This window comes from Bombus bifarius, unplaced genomic scaffold (genome assembly GCF_011952205.1).
Source record: "Bombus bifarius isolate JDL3187 unplaced genomic scaffold, Bbif_JDL3187 scf7180000008296, whole genome shotgun sequence".
Classification (NCBI taxonomy): Eukaryota; Metazoa; Arthropoda; class Insecta; order Hymenoptera; family Apidae; genus Bombus; species Bombus bifarius.
The window spans coordinates 222,936-241,461 of NW_022884575.1; the positions used below are offsets into that span (position 1 = coordinate 222,936).

Below are 18,526 nucleotides of genomic sequence, written 5' to 3' on the forward strand. Positions count from 1 at the left end.
TACACCTATCATTCATTTTGTTTTCTCCAAAAAAGTGTTCTTTAAAGTTTCATATTCCTTTTTTTTAATTACAACTAGAGGTTTAGCTTGTAGTAAACTTGGTGGTAAATCTCTATATTAACTAAATTATTGATAAGTTCTGCTAATTCATCTGACATTTCTAAATACCTATGATACTGCTAAGTCAGTTTCTAACTTTTCTGCAGTTTGCTGATATTCTTTTAACTTTGTAAATAATGAAACATGGTTACAGCAAATATCCACTTGCTCTTTCTGAGAAACCTCAAAAATGCTTTCAAGTGAATTTACAGCCTCTTGCAAACAATTAAGTTTCCTTGGAAAAATAGTACATTTTCTAGAATCATCACATAATAACGCCAGTTGTTTTTTTTTTCGTACTGTCTTTTCTTTTCCTCTATTTTCTTTCTTTTACTCACTATATTCAGAGTAATAGCTTTTCATATCTTAAAGGCAAGACTATTTTTTGTAATTCTTCTTTGATATCGTTAGGCAAAGATTGTGATTCCAAGTTTAATTTATTCAATAATAATAATATCTCCTTCCTGAAAGCTATAGTTTCTTCGCTTGTTTCTAACATTACTTTTTGCAGAGGTTGTAGTAACGACTGTTCTTTTAGCAAAATAAGTTCTTCATGATATTTTGCGCTACAATTTTGCGTAAAAAATTCCATCTATTGTTTTTTAAGAGTTATTTATGATTACTATATGATGTGATAGTAGTTTCATTTTTATCAAACTTTAATAAGGCTGTAAAAGAATTTCATAAATATTACGCATTTTTACCTCGCTGTTACACTTTTGTTATTCATTGATTATTCACAAATTTAACACACATTTTCAAGAAAAGCGATTTAGTGAGATGAAATATTTATGTTAACCATTTTTATCGACCGCATTTTCCGCTTCGCAAATGCACATCTGCATCAAACTATTACCACATTTTATGACAATTCGCTTATATAAGCTGACGTGTGTATTTATAAATTCTTATTTAAATATTGATTTTTATCGTCTGTACGTTATGAAAATTTACACCTAGATCAAACTCTGGTAACGGCTATCTAGAAATATATGACTGTATGCGAAATATTGTTGCTGCCTGTGTTGAGTCCACTTTCATTGACAGATATTTGTTTTCGGCGATGATAAAATTTCTAAAATTGTGAATAATTAAATTTTGTTGAACGAGAACGAGTTTTAATGTAAAAAATCGGCGTCTCTGCGCCATATGCTTTTATGCTGTAGTGTTGAAATAAATATTTGACCGATACTTGTGTAATTCTAAAAGCCGTCATCATCAAAAAAGTGGTTAGAAACAGCAACCAACGATGAGCAACGATCAAGCAAATGAACTGTCTGAAACAGTTGAGGTATAATATTAAAATAAATAATAGTTTTCTATTTGTCTTGCGTTTAAATTATAATACGATATTTATTATTTTAAATTATGTTCAAGTTTGTTCCAGAAAATTTAAATGTTACAATATTTTGAAGATAATGCTTGTTGTTAAAGCTAATGTTGTATCAATATTGTAATTTTACTGATTTTTACAATTATATCTATACACAATAACTATCAAAAAGTATAAAATAATTTTTGTTTCAGTTATCTTCAAATGATATTGAAAAAATAGAAGAAGCAAAATTAAGAGCAAAATTTCCAAATACTGGTCGCCCAATTAGTGGACATTCAGCATTTCTACAGAAGAGGCTAGCTAAAGGGGTATATATACATACATATATATAAATTAATTCTTTAAACTTCTATGAGTTAATGGATAATTTTTTGATTAAAATGCTAAATAATTGTGGTGTTATAATAAATATATCTATAATGCAAATTGGCATAAAGAAATTTTTCTAAGTTATATGTGAAAAAACTTTCAGCAAAAATATTTTGATTCTGGAGATTATCAAATGGCAAAACAAAAATATACAGCTAAGCCAAAACCAGCTGGTGTTCTGCCAACAGGTGATGCTATACCTACACCTGAAACTGTACCACAACGAAAGACATCTATTATCCAACAAAAATTTAATACAACAAGTACATCATAAGTTTTTGTAATGTTTTAAAAGTATCGTAACTCCAGTGATATATAATGCGATTATACACAATCTAAATTTTAAATGTTCAGTATCTTTATGTTTTGTAGATGGTATTATCTTAAAAGATTAGTTTTCATAATATTTTTGGAATGCTTATTCATTATCAATATATTGCTTTTTAATACAATACATGTGTGCTATGAAAGTTTTTCTTAAAAGTTATATTTGAAGATATAGGGCACTTAAAAGAATAAAAATTGTAACAATTTGTAACAATGTATCATGTGTCAAATATTATAATTCTGTTTTTTCATGTACTAAAGGTGTTAATACTTAGCAATTTTTATGTTGTTTGTAAGTTGATTTTGAGGTCTAAGTTAATCCTCATTGTATCTTAGATTCAAATACATAAATGTAGAGTTTCAAAATTTCCTATTAAAATAAGTAATGAAACTAATCCAAAATATGAGATTGATGATAAAAGATGATACTGTAAATGTAATCACTTGTATATGCAATAGAGTTTCAGAATGAAACATTATACAGACCTGCATTTCCAAAGTTGCTGTGATGTGCTTAATAGACTATATTCTTATAAGATGTCAAGTTATCATAAGAATCTGTATGTAGCATAAAAGAAACTTAAATATAATAGTTGTTTTGGTTATTGTAAACTACATTAGTAATATATTGTAATTTAAACTTTCTCATATTTATTTAGTTACCTATCCATTATTTTGGTAAAAAAAATGATTTAAATAATAGGTTTTTACACATTAACTAACATTAATTATTTTTCACATTTCTGTCGAAGCATATAGAAATCTAAATAATTTTATTTTGTTGTATAAATACATTTTTCTATATTTAAAAGTAATTAATATAGTAAAATTTTTAAAAATTGCACTTACATAAGATAATTTTATTATTACATCATCAATTAATTATAGCTTTTAGGTATATATTAAGAAATATTTTTATGATACATATATTAATAAGCACATTGGAAAAAATTTGTATTTTTTTTATTCATTAATGTTTCAGCTAAATATAATAAATTGAACAAAAGTATCAATTATGTAATATTAAAAAGCTTTTAATACATACATTACTTATCTATTTCACTATATTATTTAAGTGTTATATCCCACATCTGCCAAATAAAATTTATTTTTTTTATATCTTTATATTTTATATATATAGATATTTAATGTAATAGTATTAAACTTATTTTAGATATATTCAATACCCACATACCATTATACTCATATGTAACTCATATTTAAAGATATAAATATAATTTGATCTAAAAATTATTATTTACAGTAATGTGAAATAGGCACTTATTTTATTCTTAGCCACTTTTATCTATCCATTTTTTAATGGAATATCAAAAAACAATTAGTGTAAATTTTATTGTCACAGAGAAAAATATATTGATAAGCAATAATTTAGTTTTAATAAATTACAAAATGTTTTATACCAAAAGTTTTTCTATCAAAACGTTTTATATAAAAGTTTGTTTTAATTATACTATAATATATATATATACTGAATATTTCTAAATACATTATACATGTATCTTATATTCAAATTTCAAAAAAATAATTTATGTCTACTTTCTTTATAGTTGTTATAAGAGAATAAGTATCTTATGGAAGTTTTAAAATTAAATTTTGTTTAAAATATTTAGTAATTAAGATTAATTCAAGTAACATATAAATTAGTAGTGAGAATATTACATTAAAATTTTCTAAATTATGTAATTTCATAATTAATTTGAATATTAAAGCACTTTATGTAGGCATATTTTGACTTCTGTAACTTCTGTATTTATTTTAGAAATGTTTTTTCGTTTTTCCTTCTTTTAAGTAATAAATAGGACCTTTTTAAATATTTACTTATACATATCTTCTATCAAATTTTCATATTTTTTATAAACAACATTCCTTTTAAGTTTAAGCGTTGGTCCCAATTCTCCAGTGGCATGTGAGAAATCCTTTGGTAAAATTTGGAACTTCTGTACTCTTTGTGCATTACTTATAGCTTTCGTATTGGCTCTTTTAATTGCTTTATCAATTTCTTCATATACCTAAGAAAATGTAAAGTTTATAGATAATGTTCAATAAATATCAAAATTTATTCTCAATTTACTAAAGCTTTTGGTATATACAAACTTACAAGAGGATCATGTGTTTTTAAAACATCAGAAATTGTTTTTGATGTACTTCCAATAGATTGTAACCATTTTAAAGTTTCTTCAGTGAAGTCATCTGTTGGTTCACCAGTTTCAGTATTAACATTAGTCTGAAATATATGCAAATTATATAAATAACAGTAATGTAAACATTATAATACTTAGAAATCTCATCTTACCTTTAAAGTAACTAATATGGTAAGATATTTTCGTTTGTCTCCAATCAATAAAGCATTGCTTAATGCAGGCAATTCAGCTAATACTAGCTCTTCTATATGAATTGGTGGTATATTTTCTCCACCAGCAGTAATAATTAATTCTTTTATTCTTCCTACATTCGGTACAAAAATATATTAAGACTAACATTGAGAAATTAAAAAGAATTTGTACTTTAAAATAAGTTTACCTGTAATATGTAAAAATCCATTTGAATCAATTTTTCCTAGATCACCGCTGTGTAACCATCTTTCTCCATCTAATGCTTCCCCTGTTTTTTCAGGTTCATTTAGATATCCCATAAATATGTGTCTTCCATACATACAAATTTCTCCTTCACCATTGCTGTCTGGATTATCTAATTTTGTCTTAAGTCCAGTCATAGTTCGACCAACAGAACCTAATCTGAATATCAAATAGATTAGAAAAAATTAATGTAGTAAATTATCAAAATTTAATTGGATATACATTTTTTTAAATCGGTCATTGCGAATGTGTCCAGAAGATGATAAAAAATATTTCAGACACGAATGAATAGTTTCAGAAGATATATAATTCAATGTTAGTCTTTTGTAGATAGATAAGTAGAATTCCTAAATTTAAAAAATTTGCTATATACGCAAACAACCTAAATTAAAAAGAAATTAATTTAAAAAATGTCACCCAGACTCATCTAACTTTTATTTGAAACATTTTTCAGCATCAATATTTTCAGTTTCTAAAATATTCACGGCAATCAATTTAAATAGGATATCGTGTACAAAAGTAATTAGGTATTTACTTGAAATGATCAGGTGCACTTAAAATATGTCCACCGCTACATTCAGACATTCCATACACTTCAAATATAGGGATGTCTAAACTTAAAAAATATTCTTTGATATGTGTACTTAAGGGGGCAGCTGCAGTAGCGCAATGATGGCATCTATCCAAACCAAGTGCTGTTTTTATTTTGTTAAAAATTAGCCATTTGGCAAAGATATAGCCCCAATGTTTGTGATCGTTACCATTCATTTTATTTACATTGTAATGATATCCTTGAGATGTTGCCCAAGAAACAATACTTGTTTTAATAAATCCAGTATTAATTTCACTTTGCAGTTTAAAGTATATTTTCTCCCATACCCTTGGTACACCTACAAATATGGTAGGTCGTACCTCAAGTAAAGTATTAACTAAACTGCCTTTAAGAGCATTCCTGTCCGCGAAATGTAACGTAGCAACTGTATATATGCAGTAATATATATCGATTATCTAGAATTATCAAAAAAATTATATAATTACAACATATACAGACTGTTTCACATAATTTAGTCAACCAACTAAGCGGCAATTCCATATGCAACAATATATCAAATACGAAGATATAGAATTTTTTGTCCAAGGCTTTGTTTTTGAAAAAATCAAATTTGAAAATTTGTCCACCATTCTTGAACATAGCTAATTATTGGTTAAGTATAAGTAATCAATCAGCAAGAAATTATTCTATATGCAAACATGAGTCAAATATATGTAGAATAAAATTTTTCCGTAAAAATTTTCGTTTTAAAGAAGACAGAGTTTGAACATGTTTAGTTAAAAATTGGCCTAGCACACGCGTATGATAAATTTTTCAAATTTACTTTTCTTGAAAACAAAAGATCTTGTAAAAAAATTTTATTGCACTTCCTCAACTCATTTTCACATGTAGAATATCTTTCTGTCGATCATTTACTCTTGTCTAATCCAAAATTAGCCATGTTCAAATACACTTGATAAATGTTTAATCTCGATTTTCTCTAAAAGGGAGTCTTGGACAAAAAAATTTCATGTTACATTTTCGTCTTATTTTTGCATGTAGAATTATCATTTACTCTTGACATTATGCGGGATTGCCTGTATAATATAACATATAATTTTAAAAATTTAAAACAAAAAAGTTAGATAATTTACCTGTGCTGCAACGTGAGATAAAGGCAAATAAGAGATTATATGTTCATAAGCGATTTTAAATTTAAAAGTTCTATTCATAGATCGAACATTATGTATAAGATTGTCATGACTTAACATTACAGCCTTCGGATATCCAACTGTACCTGACTGTAAATAAAAGACATATTTGTTTTTATGGCACTTCGTAAAAGTATTCTCATAAAAAATTGATGTTTTGTACCGTGAAAACCAAAGTACAGCATTCATTCGTTGCAATTCTTTTCAGAATTTCGTTTAATTTGTCATCAGATTCTGCTTCTCCAATTTTTATTAAATCATTCCACTGTAAAGAAATTATTATTATTATTCACTTCATAATAATGAATTCGATATCATAGATTATAGATAAGATGATTTACGCTTAAAACGTCCTTTTCGTTCGGTGTGCCGGTGTATTGAATAATTGCTTTTAAATGAGGAAGATTGTGTCTTATTTGTAATATTTTTTCCAATTGTTTTGAATCTTCGACTACTGCTATGTTCGCCTGGCTAGTTTGAAGGCAATGTTGACATGCATCTGGAGTATTGGTTGTATATATTCCGACAGCAATTCCTCTAAATGAATTGCAAATTATGTATGAAATATTGAAATTAAATATTATAGATCTTCCTCAGAAACGTAGATATAGATATTTACCCTGCGTATATAGCGCCGAGATTTGAAAACAACCATTCCGGGCTATTGAATCCTAGAATGCAAACCCCGTGGAATCGTTCTAAACCGAATTTTATAAAAGCCTTGGCCACGATTTTTATTTGATTTTCATACTCGCTAAACATATAAGGTGACGAAATGAATAATTCATGTGAAACAAGTTTTCATACTTTCTCTGTGGATTACTTACGTAAAAGTATATGTTCTTCTGTGACCAGTTTCATCAGGTGTTGCTGCTAGAGCGATATGATTAGGATATTTTTTAACTGTATTTGACAATAATCCAGGAATTGATATGGGATTAAAATCTTCGTTATTTAATTGTATTCGTACACGTCCGTCTATTTTTGTAGTCGTGAAACTATCAGCGGGCAAAATTTGATCAGGTCCTATAAAAATAGAATAAATGACATAAATAATAAATAATGATAACATAGAGGGTGTACCAGCTGAAGAAGGCCACTTAAATATATCCTTTGTTCTTAATACCATAAAAAACGTCTGTAGTACGATTAAATTTGATGATTGATTAAATAATTTCCAAAGCAGAATATCATGGAAGAAAAATTGTTGTTCGCTCATTGCCATTTTTTTATGTACAAAGCGTATATCTTTTTCTATTATATCTTGTAGCAGGCGAGAAATTACATATAAATATGCCTGAATCATGACCTTCAGATGAGCTTGAGACAATGTTAGAATAGTATGTAAACTCACGATTTGAAATTTAAAATAAATGAAATGTTCCGAGTGATAGCTTTTTATTTTCAACGTCATTGATTCGTTCAAAGTTTTTAATTATCTCCACATACGATAAACGCGATGGACTGTTGCGATCGGAAACTCGTTCTTTATACATACAATCACATAACTTCTCTTACGCGTCGTTTTGCCTTATTATAAATGTAAATCAGCTCAACTCTTTCATGCTTTGAATAACTGGTCAGATTGAAAGTTTTATCAATACATTAATGATCGCTGCCCAGTTACTTAGAGAATGGATTTTGTTCATATCCGTCGACAAACATAAATTAATAGTTGTCACCGAATATCCCTTTCAAAATGTAATAACATAAACCGTAAATTCACATACTATCCAATTATTATTTTATAATTTCACCATCCTCTTAGTGTTCAAGGTTATCTGAAGATCATAATCCAAACATATTTAAATGCTTTCCTCGTTGCTTCTTAGATAAAAAATAATGGTAATCTCAAAAAAACAAAAAAAAAAAAAAAGAAACGAACAAATCAAAAGCTTTCTCTTCCATGATGTTCCCCGTTAGAAATCATTTATATCTACAAACATTTTTCATGGCATTAGAAACAAAGACACAGAAATAATTAAGTAATTTCCTTCAGTTAGGACACCCTGTATATATTATATTCGTATATTCAAAACTTTTTAATACAGGATTCACATAGATACTCACCATCTAGACCAGTTTCGTTACTCGGATAATAGGAATCTTCATTGGCTATATCCTGTAATATTGAAAATACCATTCATATCAATATATCATTCTTCTTGTTTCACTGTGTAAAAATGGTATTAAAAATGAAAAATTAAATTAAAAATTTTCAATTTGCTATTTGATCATTTTCTTACTGTCGTACCTTGTTGTTCATCGTAAATTCTTTTATTGCTTCATTTGTCTGGAGCGGCTGTACCGTATTCATGTTATCTAAAATGACATATTATATGTGTTATAATAATGTATATGTGTTTGTTTTATAGTATGTATTGTATGATTGAATGCAGTGTGATTTTTTCAAATGCAATGACTAATTTAAATCGAAGATAATAATTATATACGATCGAACGATTTGAATGATTCAATCTCATTACTATATTTACTATACATTACGTATTATTATAAATGATAACACTAGCTACATTTCACGAATTTGTTATTGTCGGAAATCGAAACTATCCAAATATATTAAAATTATTGAAATGCGGTATAAACTTAATGTATTTTTCAACATCACGCAAAATTATTTCAAAATTATACGAAGTGCTCTGCACTAAACTTTGTACCAAAAGGTACAGAGCAATCTATAGATGTGTCATAATCTTTGACCTCACGATCTCAAAGCATTCAAAATCGTCAACTTAAATGAAAAATGTATGTTATATTATGTATAACCAAATTTTTTATAGTTTAAATTCAACAAGTATAAATAATTGATGTAATATCAAGTATAGTATTCAAGAAGAAGCAAAGTAGACGCGGAAGGAAGTTTAATTTGCGTAATTAAACCGCATCGTGTGAATACAAACAAAAGAAAAGAAAACTTTCGTGAACGCGATATTTTTGTATGTAATTTTCATTATTATGAATTGTTTACTTATAGCCATTTGTATAATAATGCGAAGTTTCTCATAGGCCTTCAAAATATATTTTTAACGATTATCAGAATAACGATGTTGTAACTAGACTAAATGTGATATTTCTACCTACTTTTTTTTAACTTTCTTCTGTTTTATGTACTCTAGACATGAGATGATGTGAACAAAGTACACTTGATAAATATAACAGTAACAGCTACTCATATCGCGTACAGTAAGTGATAAATTATTTTTAAACGTCAGCAGTTACTGTTTATTTTTTACATGTATGTATATGTAGGTTGAATTTAGATCATACGTTTAGTATCATTACACTGTAATTTCTCATCAAGTGAAAGTTCATCAAATTATCAGTTCAATGATAATTTATAAAATTAGTCGGAATATTCATATAACTTATGTAAATTCTGTGTCGAATAGTTCATCTGTAATTAGTAAAACTCTAACAAATACCTTTAAAAAGTAGAATAACCATTTTAGATGAAATTTGAAGTTCACTGGCCTGCTGAAACTACAAAGGTATTGTTCGACTAGCGAAAATCAATAACAGAATATCGTACTGCCTTTCGGCGGTACATTTAATCTTGTTCTCGAATTTTTACATCTCAATCCCGATTTTTTAAACAACAAAATAATTTTTACTGTCACAAAAAAGCTTCAGCACAAGATTACATATTAACAACATTATTTCTTAATGTATTCGTGGAATCTATCGACGCGAAATTGAGCGAAAATACAACTGAGGTGGAAATTATTCAAAGAATGTCGAAGGATTCAGCAATTGAGTGATTTATAATCGTTTTTAAATCCTTTTGTTGATTTTATAAACGACATTGACCGTTAAGCTAAATGCATATCTAAAAATTAATAAAAATCACAAATAAGGTGACGAAGAATAAAAAAAAGTAATTGGACTTTATAACATATTACATAATTTCGTGTCTCGTGGCAAAAGCGAGATGCTGTAAGAAGGAAGATTGAAAAACGAAATATTCATGCATCATGTATCCATATCAATATTTCAATTTTATTTACCGAATACTACTACGTAAGACAAGAGAAGAAATCCCTGTTATTAGATGAAAAATAGAAACGACATGACATTGATAATTTCAGATTATGTAACAACAAATGATATTTCCCTGTTAATATGTAATTAAAGTCAAATTACAACTTTAATATTTAATTAACTTCGGAAATGAACAATTTTATTCGGAATATAATTTTTTAGTATGTATGAAACTTAAAAAGATATTTCAAAACCGACATGATATTTATTATATGCTGTTCCTTCGAAATATATAATTAATTAAATTATGAATCTAAAGAATTCTTTTTACCTATATCATTTATTTCTGATTCAAAGTCTAGAACAAAAAATTTTCAATCTGTTTTTACTTGCAGTCTGATTTTAAGTTTATGTAAAATATTCTAATAGTGTTTTACGAAAAAGTAAGCATAATAATCGTCATATTAGTTATTATAATTATTCGTTGTAATTAAAAGTTCATTAATTATAGGCGTCAAGTACAGTCTGTCCGATAATAGTGTATCATAATAGTGTATTAACGATACACGATATATTTACAAAAATTAATATATTTTTGATACGATTATCGATTACAGATACAGGTAGTGACCCTCATATTTTTCGACTGTAGTCTTAACCTCTTTGGTACCGATCAACGTCATATCGTTGTTAGCAACAGTTGCGAGAAGTGTCAACAACGATATATCGTTGCGTATACGATGACGCCTTACTATTTGAATCTCATCTCAAAATAACTTTATAAAACGTTATAAATGGTTGAATTTTTCTGCAGAAGTCCTGTGTGAGGTGTTCCACAAATTGAAAAAATTGTTTAGGGTTTAACTTTTTGTTATATTCTGCGATGATTGATACCGAGATTGTGTATATGCTAATGCCGTAAGGTAAAAATTCGACACGGGAGATTTGCTTGAAGCCTTAGTCACAGGTTGTAGATAATACTATTTAGAATAGAGTATCTTCTTATGTTTCACAAAATAATCTTACATCGATAGGACGAGAATAAAATTTTTGGTGGGTCTGTGCGAAGTTCACGCACAATTTGTAATCTGTGCAAAATTATAAATTATCTGTGTGAGTGATAATAAGTAAATATTACACATTTTCAATAGCCGGATAACTATAGATGTTTATAATAATATTAGAATGTTATTTCAGTGATGTTATACCAGCTCACTTGTTTTCGAGCAAGTAATCCTCCTGGCGCTTACTGTGCATCATGGGATTATCATTTAGTTTTGTGTTTTGATATTAGAAATTTTGTTACAAATAATTGAGAATGCAATATTTATGCTTTACACTACGTGTTCTACATCAAACTATGACTAAACAATAATTCTTCTTATTTGCAAATACTGTTTATAAAAGAAAACTGATTTTTCCATTTTTCCTATTGATTGTGGATAAGTATTATTAGTATAATTTTCAACAAATATTGAAATACAATTGGCATTAATTTATTTTTTCTTTATTTCGTAATATGTTCCGTTTTAAATTTTGTAAATATCATTCTTACCATTATCAACCTTACCAAATTACATCAAATTGGTTCGGTATTCTTTATTTAGGTACAATTCTTTCGGTCGGCGCAAAAAGGGTTAATAGACCACTTTGATAAGTTCTTAACTTTAAAATACGTTTTGCTTTCAATTTGTGCTTTATAATAGACCAAAAAAAATTATTAATGGGATATGCATTGGGTTTGGGACTGGGGCATTTGCACTGAGACAGCCAATCCAACACAGTGATACCGTTCTTCGTTTAGTAGCTTATTCATTTCAGAAAACTGTAATCTTTTTAATGATTAAACTGAGAGCACTGTGTATATTTAGATTATCACAGTCTCATCGTTATTAAACATCAATTTGCGTAAATATCGCCAGTAAGCTCTTATGAGGCTGTATAAAACTATTATTAAAATTTATAAATGACTAAACGTAAAAAGAAATAATGTTAACGTTATTGATATCTTTGTGATAGAAGTTTCCTTCTATCCCAACTCTCTTTCCCTGTGTTCCACTGGGAATAGTACCGTTAATCGTTACTACAATCCGATTCATTCGAAAACAAGAAAGTGGGTCTATGAGCTCGAATAATTTATTTTATGAAATTGCGAAAGAAATGGAAAAAGGTTATTAAGAGTAATTGTTAGTATTCAGTCGATGTAATGATAATGAGCTTTTACTAGTATTTTATCAACAAATTAGCAACTTTTATTTTAACGAGTAATTATACGAGTTATTATAAAAAATATTACAAAAGAATCGTAAAGATAGTCATTTAAATAAGGAATATAAACACATATATATAGTATAACGTTTCACTATGTTCAGTGATGTTTATGTTTCATCGCTTTATTATTTATTCTATGACGATTTAGAGTAAATGACAATATTTGATAAACGCAATCATTAAGCTTTTTCTATTGACGTTGAGATTCGTGATTGGTCGATTCCTCAACTAAATAAACATACGATCCCATTAATTTAACCAATCAACGGTTTATTGCAAAAGGATACGTTTCTTTTTGAATCAATAAAGCATACTTTTTTACCTCTTTCTAATACCTCTTATAATATTAAAACGACTAAAAAAGAATTATAAGACGATTGAACATAAGGAATCACTGGAAAGTGACAATCCGGAATTGCTGATCACGCTATATAAAACTTTACATACGTATATGTATATAGTGTATCGAAGTTAATAAACATCACATTCATATACATATCGTTTATGAATTTGTTATACCGCAGAATTCTTATTTCTCTTGTTCAATAAAATATTACCGTTAAATTGATTGATTATTTATTACACATTACATAGTAAATTCAATTAATTATTCAAATTCATAAATATTGAGATATAAATATTTATAATAATTTTTACATTAAACTTCGTAAAATTAGAAGATAAAAATGAAGATTTATCTTTATTATTTTAAAAATAAAGATATTGCGGTTGAATAATAAACTTTTCTATAAATCGCGTCAGCAGATGTGGTTACCTTGGTTCCTGGTTTCCTTCTGAGTGACAATTTTATAAGTTGACGAATATACAAAATATATTTGTATCTCTTGAGACTTCCACTAGATAACTCCGCACGGTACGAAAGTTCTTACGATACTGATGAAACTCTGAGTTTACCGCGCTAATCCACAGTCAACTTACGATCTGTATCATATGAAAATTTTACACTTGGAACCGACAATTACATAAAATCTTCTTGCCATGTGGTAGGAATTTGTACTTTATATGGAAATGAAATCATAATTACTTGCACTTTGTACGTTTCAATGAAACGTTTAAACATATTCTAAATAACGAATAATTGGATAAATCTTTCTTTTTGAAAAGATACAAATTCATCTTCAATGGAAAAATAAGATAACATTTTATATTTTTCTTTTGCTATGTGCTATGGTTATTTGTAACAAACAAAATATTTTATTTTTTTGGGCATATCTTATACTGAATTAAACAAATTATATGATTTTTTAAATTTCAAATATATTTGTACATGTATACATTAAAATATTAAGATTTTATGTTTAAATATGACTATTTTATAATTTTTACAATTAATTATCTTATAGATGCAATACATTTGATTTTAGATTTGCTGAACAAATTAAAATGCGAAATTCAAATTCATATGTATTTGTTATTATATATCTATTTTATTAAATTTTAAAGAAACACGAACATTTAATAGTTAATTATGCTGAAATAAACTGTTTGAAATGATAGTACATACATATGTAGGCGCGCACAAAATTCTTCAAGTTATCTACATGCGCAGAAGATGGTATGTAGTATGTACTTACATATAGGTTAAAGAATTTTGTTGCCTGTAAGGTTATTATTACTGATCACATAATCTTATTTCTCACAAAATCAAGTTTGTAATTGTGGAACGTGATATTTTCATCGAACAATACAAAATGCCAGGAACACCGATGAAGGAAGAAAACGATACGTTACAGAAACTACAAATAACGGAACGCCCTCCGGTTGTAAACTGTGAGCCTGTTGTGCGAGAAATAACGCAAACCGATAGATTAAACAAAAAATTATTAGTATCCCTCTTAGAAAGAATGAATAAATCAAATGGTGAATTCGATAAATTTATGGACAAGGGAAATACTAGTTACGATTCTCAAGATGATAATGAATTTTAAGTAAAATGTAAATGTGTTTTGAAACATAACCTAAATACCACTGATCGGCTATATTACCGTTACAATTGTACAATTACTAAGGAATAAATATTACTTGATAAAAAACAAAGTAAAAAATTTTCTGTGTTCAAATATTAATTGTATTTAAGGACAACCTGAGAACATTAAATGCAAATTTAGTATTTCATACATACATACATACATATACAAAGTGGCGGTACAACTTGTTGAATATGACGACATTATCGAATACTTCCGATTACGATGAAGAAGATGAGCACGACATAATAGCTGAATATGAGAATCAAGAGTCAGATGGAGATCAGGGTAATGTTCAGAAGAATTCAGATTCTGAAAATGATCAAAGTAAAGAAGAGAATACTGTAAGAAGAATTGATCCATCATCATCTAAGAAACATATAGTAAGAAATCCTTTACCCAAATTAAATACAGAACGTTTAAAGGGTCCTAAAGGAATTCACACTATTGAAAAATATTTTGAAGGGTTTAAGTTTCATGGACAAGGATATGAAAAGTTAGATTTGGATCGAGTTATGAAAAGACTAGAACATTGGGGGCACAGACTGTTTCCTAAATTGGACTTTGATGATTTTCTTGAAAGACTAGAGAAATTGGGTACTAAAAAGGATCTTCAGGTGTTTATAAAGAAATATAGACAAGATATGATTAATGAAGATAATGATATTATTAATGAAGATAACATAGATGCTGAAGAAAATATAGTACAAGATGAACCCATTGATGAATTTGACTTATTGATTGCAGAACAAATAGAAAAACAAAAAAAAGTTATGCAACAGACAGCAATTAATGTACCTACTACTAACAATGATGTATTTGATAAATTATTATCACAGTCCAATACCACGAATTCTCAATCTGTAACTAATGCTTCCACTTCTTCGCACTTAAGTGATGAAGTAAAAGCACGTATAGAAAGAAACAGACAACAAGCTGTTCAAAGAAGACTTGCAAGATTTAAAGAAATAGAGGAAGAAGCAAAGAGAAAAAAACTTGAAGAACTAGAAAGTAATGAAACTCCATATGCAGAGAATAATGAGCTTGAAAATAATTCACAAAAAACAGATAAAAGTCATGAAATTTAGAATAAAAATATAACACGATTTATAAAAATATAAAAAAATTTTATATCAAAATATTAATGTAGCAGTTTAAAAAAATATGTCAAATAAATAATCTGTTATTAAAGATTCCATAAGAACGTTATTTAGATATTTGTATAAGGTAGATTGAACAAAAGCTTAATATAAATTATATATTTATTTTACTTAAGTTCTACGTTTTTGTGTACTGATATATAAGACATTATTACCACGAATAAAAGCATCACCATACTTGTCTTTTAATTGACCATTTACATATTCTTCTGTTTGTTCAAGAGCTATATTCATGTAACCATCAAGACAAGCTAAAACACCTAGGAAATAGATAATTTCGTAATTAATGAACTATTTTATAATGCACCACGATATATGTTACCTCTATAATCTACACCACTATTTAGCTTTACGACAACAGGACGTCCATGTATTTGTTGAATAAATTGCGATAATGCTTCCTTACGACTCATCTGCAAATTACGTTTTTCTTAAGAAAGTAAGATTAAGGTTAGAATCAATCTTTTGGAAATAAGTTAGTTACTTCGAAAATGTTACTGCTATATGTAATTTTTAACGTTTATTGAATTCTTTTTTTAATTACGCTTGAAATACCACGTTATTATTGCCACGGCTTTTATTTTACAGTTTTATCGTTCAATACTAGATAATCGTGCTATAGTTGAAATGTAAACAGCAGGTAAACTGAAAGTTACTGTCGCGGTCGTATACACGATCTGAAGACTATCATGGAGGGGGTAAGACTCTTAGTGTCGCTAGTTGTGATCATTCATTAGCAAAGGCTACTCTATGCAAGGTGGTGGAATACATCCTCTGTTTAAAAAAAAAACATCAAATAACGTATTTAGCAAATCAAACTAAGGATATGGAAATGAAATTGTGGAATCAATGGGCACAAAATAGGTTAACCAGAAAACAAACACAATCAAAATATGGTTTTTAAATATAGAAGACTTGTATAAGATATGTTTGTACATACATTTTTTTTTTATTATTGTATAAAAGTGAAAAAGTTATAAAGTAAAATATTGATTAACAATACTGTTATACCTATCATTCATTTTGTTTTCTCTAAAAGTGCGTTCTTTAAGCTTTCATATTCCTTTTTTTTAACTTCAACTAGAGCTTTAGCTTGCAGTAAATTTGGTGGTAAATCTCTATATTGACTAAGGTATTGATTAAGTTCTGCTAATTCACCTGACATTTCTAAATATCTATGATATTTATTTAATATTTTTTTGGGATAAAGATCTTCTACTTGCATATCTGCTAAGTCAGTTTCTAACTTTTCTGCAGTTTGCTGATATTCTTTTAACTTTGTAAATAATGAAACATGGTTACAGCGAATATCCGCTTGCTCGTTCTGAGAATCCTCAATAATGCTTTCAAGTGAATTTACAGCCTCTTGCAAACAATTAAGTTTCCTTGAAAAAATAGTATATTTTCTAGAATGATCATCATATAATAACGCCAACTGTTTTTCTTCATACTGTCTTTTCTTTTCTTCTATTTTCTTCCTTTCACTCACTATATTCAGAGTAATAGCATCAAAATCACTTAGCTTTTCATACCTTAAAAGCAAGGCTATTTTTTGTAATCCTTCTTTGATGTCATTAGGCAAAGATTGTGATTCCAAGTTTAATTTATTCAATAATAATGATATCTCCTTCCTGAAAGCTATGTTTTCTTCACTTGTTTCTAACATTCCTTTTTGCAAAAGTTGCAGTAATGACTGTTCTTCTGGCGAAATAATTTCTTCACGACATCTTGCACTATCATTTTGCATAAAGGATTCCACCTGTTGTGTGTTTAAGACTTACTTATAATTACTACATAATGCAATAGTAGTTTCATTTTTATCAAACTTTAGTAAAGTTCTAAAAGAATTTCATAAATATTATACACTTTACCTCACTGTTACACTCCATGTTAAATTCTCATAGTAATGTCACCTTAGTCCATGAAAATAAAGGAAATTTCTTCTCTACTATTGCAGAAATTTTATAAATTTACAATATTAAAAATTTCAAATTTCCAGAAGAGAATTTAGATAAACTTTACTTTAAGGGTCTAAAATTTGTTGACTTTTTTATGTGCAATCCTGTAGTTTTCGATGCGTAGAATCTGAAATTGCAAGTTTAAAGTTGCGATATGCAGTGGTTCAAATGTTATGACCATATCAAACTAAGCATTTTTGGAATATTTCACACATGATCATTTGTATAAACAGGTGTTGACACCCATATACAGAAGACTAGGAAAAACCGTCCGAAAATTGAGTCGTGACTATTTGTAAAAAATCAACATAGAAGATTAGAATGTTCTCGTTTTGCGCATGCGTGATACGGTAAGAATGTTTCAGACAAAGACAGGGATACTCTACTTATCTTTGTCTATCTCGTAATAATATAGGTTTTGTTGAACTTTCATATTAATTTTCCGCGATTAGACACAACTCAATTTTCGGACGGTTTTCCATAGAGAGTATCGAGAACTGTTTATGTGTTTGTGATCCAGCTAGACGAGGCAGTAAACATAAACAAAATTTGATTGTGCGTCTGCAACTATTGGTTATCGACTAATGGAACTCGAGTGTCACTATCCATAGTAGAAAAATAAAATATAAAGAAAATGTAAAAATATTATGGTACATTTTTTTGATGTCAAATTGATATC

At 27.9% G+C, this 18,526-nt stretch overlaps 6 protein-coding genes and 1 long non-coding RNA gene across 9 annotated transcripts; 4 read left to right on the forward strand and 3 right to left on the reverse strand.

Annotated features, from left to right (window-relative positions):
* Window positions 1–58: 58 nt before the first annotated feature.
* Window positions 59–18,238, reverse strand: LOC117212408. The gene is made up of 3 exons (XM_033457233.1): window positions 17,761–18,238; window positions 17,048–17,648; window positions 59–151 (listed from the first exon to the last, which is right to left on the reverse strand). Exons 1-3 carry the CDS (start codon window positions 17,776–17,778, stop codon window positions 75–77), a joined length of 696 nt encoding a protein of 231 aa, XP_033313124.1. The 5' UTR covers window positions 17,779–18,238; the 3' UTR covers window positions 59–74.
* LOC117212412 (alpha-endosulfine) lies at window positions 700–2,776 on the forward strand. Its single transcript, XM_033457239.1, has 3 exons — window positions 700–1,390; window positions 1,627–1,743; window positions 1,908–2,776. Exons 1-3 carry the CDS (start codon window positions 1,349–1,351, stop codon window positions 2,076–2,078), a joined length of 330 nt encoding a protein of 109 aa, XP_033313130.1. The 5' UTR covers window positions 700–1,348; the 3' UTR covers window positions 2,079–2,776.
* Window positions 3,700–13,672, reverse strand: LOC117212393 (long-chain-fatty-acid--CoA ligase ACSBG2). Of its 2 annotated transcripts, none has more exons than XM_033457203.1 (13): window positions 9,915–10,040; window positions 8,726–8,793; window positions 8,542–8,593; window positions 7,299–7,497; window positions 7,091–7,225; window positions 6,813–7,008; window positions 6,635–6,736; window positions 6,415–6,561; window positions 5,264–5,736; window positions 4,673–4,887; window positions 4,446–4,597; window positions 4,251–4,376; window positions 3,700–4,161 (listed from the first exon to the last, which is right to left on the reverse strand). In XM_033457203.1, exons 1-13 carry the CDS (start codon window positions 9,934–9,936, stop codon window positions 3,967–3,969), a joined length of 2,082 nt encoding a protein of 693 aa, XP_033313094.1. In that variant the 5' UTR covers window positions 9,937–10,040; the 3' UTR covers window positions 3,700–3,966. The 2 variants fall into 2 exon arrangements, with proteins under 2 accessions (XP_033313094.1, XP_033313095.1); XM_033457204.1 differs by lacking the exon at window positions 9,915–10,040 and adding an exon at window positions 13,517–13,672 and having other exon boundaries at window positions 3,967–4,161.
* Window positions 11,122–11,807, forward strand: LOC117212417. Its single transcript, XR_004488450.1, has 2 exons — window positions 11,122–11,583; window positions 11,668–11,807. It is a non-coding gene; the product is annotated as an uncharacterized LOC117212417 (long non-coding RNA).
* Window positions 14,370–14,988, forward strand: LOC117212415. Its single transcript, XM_033457243.1, has one exon. It carries the CDS (start codon window positions 14,454–14,456, stop codon window positions 14,688–14,690), a length of 237 nt encoding a protein of 78 aa, XP_033313134.1. The 5' UTR covers window positions 14,370–14,453; the 3' UTR covers window positions 14,691–14,988.
* On the forward strand, window positions 14,825–16,078 carry LOC117212404 (protein TIPIN homolog). The gene has a single exon (XM_033457226.1). It carries the CDS (start codon window positions 14,924–14,926, stop codon window positions 15,815–15,817), a length of 894 nt encoding a protein of 297 aa, XP_033313117.1. The 5' UTR covers window positions 14,825–14,923; the 3' UTR covers window positions 15,818–16,078.
* Window positions 15,974–17,010, reverse strand: LOC117212414 (U6 snRNA-associated Sm-like protein LSm6). 2 transcript variants are annotated; one of them, XM_033457242.1, is made up of 3 exons: window positions 16,901–17,010; window positions 16,212–16,302; window positions 15,974–16,149 (listed from the first exon to the last, which is right to left on the reverse strand). In XM_033457242.1, the coding sequence occupies exons 2-3, from the start codon at window positions 16,300–16,302 to the stop codon at window positions 16,001–16,003; spliced, it is 240 nt and encodes a 79-aa protein (XP_033313133.1). In that variant the 5' UTR covers window positions 16,901–17,010; the 3' UTR covers window positions 15,974–16,000. The 2 variants fall into 2 exon arrangements, with proteins under 2 accessions (XP_033313133.1, XP_033313132.1); XM_033457241.1 differs by lacking the exon at window positions 16,901–17,010 and adding an exon at window positions 16,374–16,634.
* Window positions 18,239–18,526: the final 288 nt, after the last annotated feature.

Excerpts from the sequence above, each read along its gene's own strand:
- LOC117212415 (XM_033457243.1), top strand. The coding sequence starts at position 14,454 with ATGCCAGGAACACCGATGAAGGAAGAAAACGATACGTTACAGAAACTA.
- LOC117212408 (XM_033457233.1), bottom strand. Across the intron at positions 152-17,047 it reads TAGATATTTAGAAATGTCAG|ATGAATTAGCAGAACTTATC; the intron begins GTGAATTAGCAG and ends TAGAAATGTCAG.
- LOC117212412 (XM_033457239.1), top strand. The coding sequence starts at position 1,349 with ATGAGCAACGATCAAGCAAATGAACTGTCTGAAACAGTTGAG. Across the intron at positions 1,391-1,626 it reads AACTGTCTGAAACAGTTGAG|TTATCTTCAAATGATATTGA; the intron begins GTATAATATTAA and ends TTTTTGTTTCAG. Across the intron at positions 1,744-1,907 it reads AGAAGAGGCTAGCTAAAGGG|CAAAAATATTTTGATTCTGG; the intron begins GTATATATACAT and ends AAAAACTTTCAG.
- LOC117212404 (XM_033457226.1), top strand. The coding sequence starts at position 14,924 with ATGACGACATTATCGAATACTTCCGATTACGATGAAGAAGATGAGCAC.
- LOC117212393 (XM_033457203.1), bottom strand. The coding sequence starts at position 9,936 with ATGGTTATTCTACTTTTTAAAG. Across the intron at positions 8,794-9,914 it reads GGTTATTCTACTTTTTAAAG|ATAACATGAATACGGTACAG; the intron begins GTATTTGTTAGA and ends ATGTCATTTTAG. Across the intron at positions 8,594-8,725 it reads AATTTACGATGAACAACAAG|GATATAGCCAATGAAGATTC; the intron begins GTACGACAGTAA and ends TCAATATTACAG.
- LOC117212414 (XM_033457242.1), bottom strand. The coding sequence starts at position 16,302 with ATGAGTCGTAAGGAAGCATTATCGCAATTTATTCAACAAATACATGGA. Across the intron at positions 16,150-16,211 it reads TAGTGGTGTAGATTATAGAG|GTGTTTTAGCTTGTCTTGAT; the intron begins GTAACATATATC and ends TCTATTTCCTAG.